Source organism: Notothenia coriiceps, unplaced genomic scaffold (assembly GCF_000735185.1).
Source record: "Notothenia coriiceps isolate Sejong01 unplaced genomic scaffold, NC01 NC01_scaffold00013741, whole genome shotgun sequence".
In the NCBI taxonomy this organism is placed as follows: domain Eukaryota; kingdom Metazoa; phylum Chordata; class Actinopteri; order Perciformes; family Nototheniidae; genus Notothenia; species Notothenia coriiceps.
In genome coordinates, this window is record NW_011346442.1 from 1 (window position 1) to 5051 (window position 5051).

Sequence of the window (5051 nt, forward strand, 5' to 3'; positions counted from 1 at the left end):
CATGCTAAAAAAACAGGATTCACGGGATATAGACATTTGCTGTTAGGCCCGTGGTTTCTTGTTAGGCCAATTCAGCGTATACAGTAAGATGAGCTAAGTCTTTTTTTATTATGAAAAACACTTTACATTACTTTTTTCCATTTATTTTTACAATTATCATTTATTATCTTTTATGAATATATCTGGTTCTATATATTGCTCATTTTCCATAAAAGAAAAAACATGTATTTGAGTTTGTGTTTTATTTGAGTTTGATGTATACAAAGACTGTACTGTATGATGATTCTTAAAAATGCACTTTTACCATAAAAGGCAAGCTCCACCAGTTGGTAGAGGCTCATAAAAACAAAACTGTCAGTCAAAAAAAAAAATTGTTGTGGCTATGTGTGGCCCATTTGATACAAAAATGCAAACAAATAATTTTTCCATAACTTTTTTCTTGGTCTGGCAGTTAAAGCCCGACACACACACACACACACACACACACACACACACACACACACACACACACACACACACACACACACACACACACACACACACACACACACACACACACACAATGTTCGTATTTAGTCTCCTGATTTTAAATGGGAATCAACTCATTTGAGTGTTCCCAAAGCCGCAGTGTGGGCCTACTGTGTACTGCTAACCACACTGAAGATTATGGAGGTATTGATCAGTCTTCTCATATTTTTAAGCCTCAATTTGCCCCCCCCCCCCTCTAACATCACCAGAAGTCATCATTTAAGGGGTCATTTCTCAAAATGTTGTTCCGGGAGAGCATCCCCCCGGACCCCCTAGTATGCTTTGGTCACGATTGCCATGGCCCCACCTAAAATATTTTCCACCGGCCGCCACTGACTGTTAGCATTGTTAGCCGCTAGCGGTCGGCTAAGCTGTCGCCATGTTGAAGGTTCTATGAAGGTAATCCCTCTGTTCTGAATATTTCATTGACAAAGGTTTTTAGGAAATCATAGGTGACTTGGTTATGTGTTATTATCTCCAGGTATGTCACTATCTTCTATGCGCTGAGATACCACAACATCATGACAGTGAGGAGAGCCGGCTGCATCATCGGGGGAATCTGGACCTTCTGCACGGGCTGCGGGATCGTCTTCATCATCTACTCAGACACAACCCCGGTCATCATCTGCCTGGTCTCCATGTTCTTTGCTATGCTGCTCATCATGGCCTCCCTCTACAGCCACATGTTCATGTTGGCGCGTTCTCATGTCAAACGCATCGCCGCGCTCCCCGGCTACAACTCCATCCACCAGCGGGCCAGCATGAAGGGGGCCATCACGCTCACCATCCTGCTGGGGATCTTCATCGTCTGCTGGGCTCCCTTCTTCCTCCACCTGATCCTGATGATCTCATGTCCGCGGAACCTCTACTGTGTGTGCTTCATGTCCCACTTCAACATGTACCTCATCCTCATCATGTGCAACTCTGTGATTGACCCACTGATCTATGCCTTCAGGAGTCAGGAGATGAGGAAGACTTTTAAAGAGATTATCTGTTGTTACAGCCTGAAGAACGCCTTCACCAACATCTGCGCTCTAACAGGTAAGTACTGAGGGACACAGACTATGAAACCAATGACAGGATTTGTAGGATGAACTACTGAATCTGACACTGGAGCATAACCATACGAGAGTATCAAACATACACTTTGTGAAATGGTTCATTGCACTTCTCAGCAAGTACAGTCTTTGGTCAAGACTGTGTCTTCTCTCAGGAATTACTTGGAGAGGGGTCCCTCACAGTATGTAAGAAGGTTACCCTACTTTCTAATGTATCCTCCATGTATACAAAGTGGCTAGCTGACATTACAGTATTTGAACAGACGGACAGGACCATTTGAAACGATGATTATTTTTAAACTGCATTATAGAAAAACAGTTTGTGTCCTGCCTTTCATTTTAGAGGAAATGCACTGTTCTTTATACTTTTGCTTTTTCCTTTTGAAAAGAAGAAAATTACAAGCTAAGACAGGATATCGTCATGTTCATTACTAAAACAAGTGAACCCTACCGTAAATGCTGTTTTTGTATTCATTGTGGGAATTAAGTTTAGCAGGGAATACACAATAGTTAGTTGCCTCAGGTGATGTCGCCTTAGTCAGCGTAAGCTGAGGCTGAATAATTCCGCCCATAATTAATTTGAGTTGGAGGAATCTGGCAGGAGGTGATTTCCGCGTTTCCGTTACGGCCTCGTGTGAAGGGCTATACGAAAGAGAAAAGTAGCAGATACAACCGTTTGCGTTCTCGTGTAAACTGCACATAAATGGGGAAAGTAAGCTGCTGCTTAACCTTCGGATGTTATCACCTGTCAACAGATAATTTGCTGACACTACATTTGTCCTGCCTCCACCTGCTGCAGCATAAACTCTGAGCTAATGACCAACTTCCTTAAATGCTAACGCTCATTAGCATAGACGTTTTCTGCTATGATTATTTTGACACTCTTCTGTATATATCTTATTTATAGCTGCTATATTTTGTGTGCCGCCCATGATCTCTTCATGACACAGCCCTGCCAGTGCTTGTATAAAATAATGCAAAATGCCATAAGTTTACACTTTAAATGTAAAATTGATTGTAGCTTCAAAGTGCGTTCTGTAAGTGTTTGTAAGTCGCTCCTACATCCCAACTTAGAAGCTAAACAGACCTTTGTTATAAAATGCAACCTTCTGAAACTGCTGTTCATGACTAAAGTTATCCCTTGTTGGTGCTAGAAGCTAAACATTTATTTCTAGTGTTACATTGTAATATGTATTTCAAAAAGAGCAAGCCTCTATTAGTTGTGTCTTTGATTTATCTGTGGCATATCTTATGCATAAAGACTCTGGGACAAGAGATGTTTTTGGATCAAAATCATGTTGTAATGGCCTTACTGTATTCCCCATAAATTTTCTTTGTAAGTGATTTGTATTTGTGAGATCAAAAGAAGAGCATATGAATATGCAAACAAATGTACATGCCCACAATGTAAAGTACTTTTATTAAAACCCAATGATATCATTGTTATTATTTATTGGGAAGTACTTAGTTGTCCCGAAAGAAACAGCAGCAAAAACACTGAATGTAATGTTACACTAGAGGGGAAGCCCACTTAGTAATTGCATGATCAGTCCTATGTTATTGTAAAGTGAGCCCATATAACAGTTACATGTGTCATGTAAGTTATGGTAAATTCATGGCATGCAAAAATATAAATTTGAACTGCAAGAGAAATGACTGATGTCAGTGTTGGCGATGTTGCACAAAAGTATGTATTTTATTAATTTGAGTGTGAATAAAAGCAAAAGGCAAAGTTCTGAGCTGTCTTCATATAATTGTTTGCATCAACTGTGGTAAATTGTGAATGATGGAAACCTCAAGATTATGATCTATGTGAACAAATTATAACATGATCTTGGTTTAAAATGCAAGTACATCCGTGTCCTGAGAGAAAACGAGTGGGGTAGTAGATAATCAGCAAGGCAGAGAGAAGATAGATGGTATGGAATTTAAAAAATCATACACAGAAACACTCAGACACTCAACAAATAGATTGAAAGTCACATGTGCACATTTAAACACAAAATTAATAAAAGGTCCGTAGCCTTGAACTACCTTTATTTGAGAACCAGGTGTAAAAGTTTGGCCCACTGCGAACCTGCTGTTCCCATTCTCAGTGGCAGTACAGATCTGTTTATTGTTAATGTATGTAGTCTACCTACATTTAGCTGTATCCTGCTTGTAGTTTAATTGCTATAAAATACAATTGCAACATTACATGATGGTCTATGGGAAGGAACTGGTTATCAGCTGTGCAGCATTTAATTGTTTTACCAAAAAGACCAGAGAGGCTGGCATCACTTTACACACAGTATAGAGCAGCGATTCTCACATTTTTGTCAATAATGTACCCCATTTGAAAAAAAAATTCAGCCAAGTACCCCTTGATCAGTGCAAAAACTATTTGTTAGGGGGAAAAGCCTATATAAAGAGGTACAGTACAGCCTTGCACCCTCAGTGTCTGATTTATTAAAACAACAACATTATAACTGAGAAACACTTAAATGCTACATTTCAAATGTTTATAATCCATCACTAGGGCCAACCAATTTTAATATCATGCAATAACAATAAGACGACATTAGTTGCATTGAACTGATCTTTTTAATAAGTTGTACTTACAATGTAGTGAGAAACATGGGCTTGTGCTTCACTGAGGATCATTGTCATTCTGACAGGGAGGCTGTGGTGTTTTAAAAAACACTTCATATAATTTGTAAGGTTAAAATACTGCTTTGCAGCACCTTTCAGGTAGCTTGTAACGTTTGTTTATTTGACACTGTCCATAAAGTTATTTGAATGTATCACTTCCTGTCAATATTGCATACCTTCCTGTCATGTTAGAAAATGGTAGAAACTCAAGGAAGCCACATGTTTAGGCACCGTTAGGATCTATTTGCATCTGCATGAAAAGACCAATCAATCAATGTCGTAAGTGATTACATTTCATTGTTAACATGTAGAAGTTCCCATTTCAATGCTTATTTGATGGAAAGATGTTTAAGAAATTAAGAAAAATGTAATGTTATATTGTATACATTTACAATGCAACTAAGGGTGTTTGAATAGACAACACAAGACTAAGATCGTTTTGCATTCTGTATTTATTGTTACAGTTTTCACTCCATGTCATGTTGAAGGAGTTACCAGTAAAGTTTCCCAACTACGACGAAGACTCTTTTTCTTCATTTTGAGTGGAGTTTAACTTCGTGTTAAGTCTGCGGCTCTTACGTCCGGATAAGAACATTATAGAGGCACCTGCAGTTATTACACTTCGTGTTTTGAAATATGTGTAACTCTAGTCTATTAATATAAAACCCACACTGCTCAAACGTCATTACTTTTCTTAAAATTGGTATATTTATCTTTTTTTTTCATTTACATAACATAAATCTCACGTACCCCCTGCAGTACACCAACGTACCCATAGGGGTCCGCGTACCCCATTTGAGAACCACTGGTATTTTTACGACCCTGGTCGTTATG

At 38.8% G+C, this 5051-nt stretch overlaps 1 protein-coding gene across 1 annotated transcript; it reads left to right on the forward strand.

The window, feature by feature from the left end:
• Positions 1 to 980: 980 nt before the first annotated feature.
• On the forward strand, positions 981 to 2086 carry LOC104948115 (melanocortin receptor 5-like; the record flags this gene model as incomplete). Its single annotated transcript, XM_010774276.1, has 1 exon — positions 981 to 2086. A coding segment is annotated over one exon (600 nt), but the record flags the coding sequence as incomplete, so codon positions are not given.
• Between the last annotated feature and the right edge of the window lie 2965 nt (positions 2087 to 5051).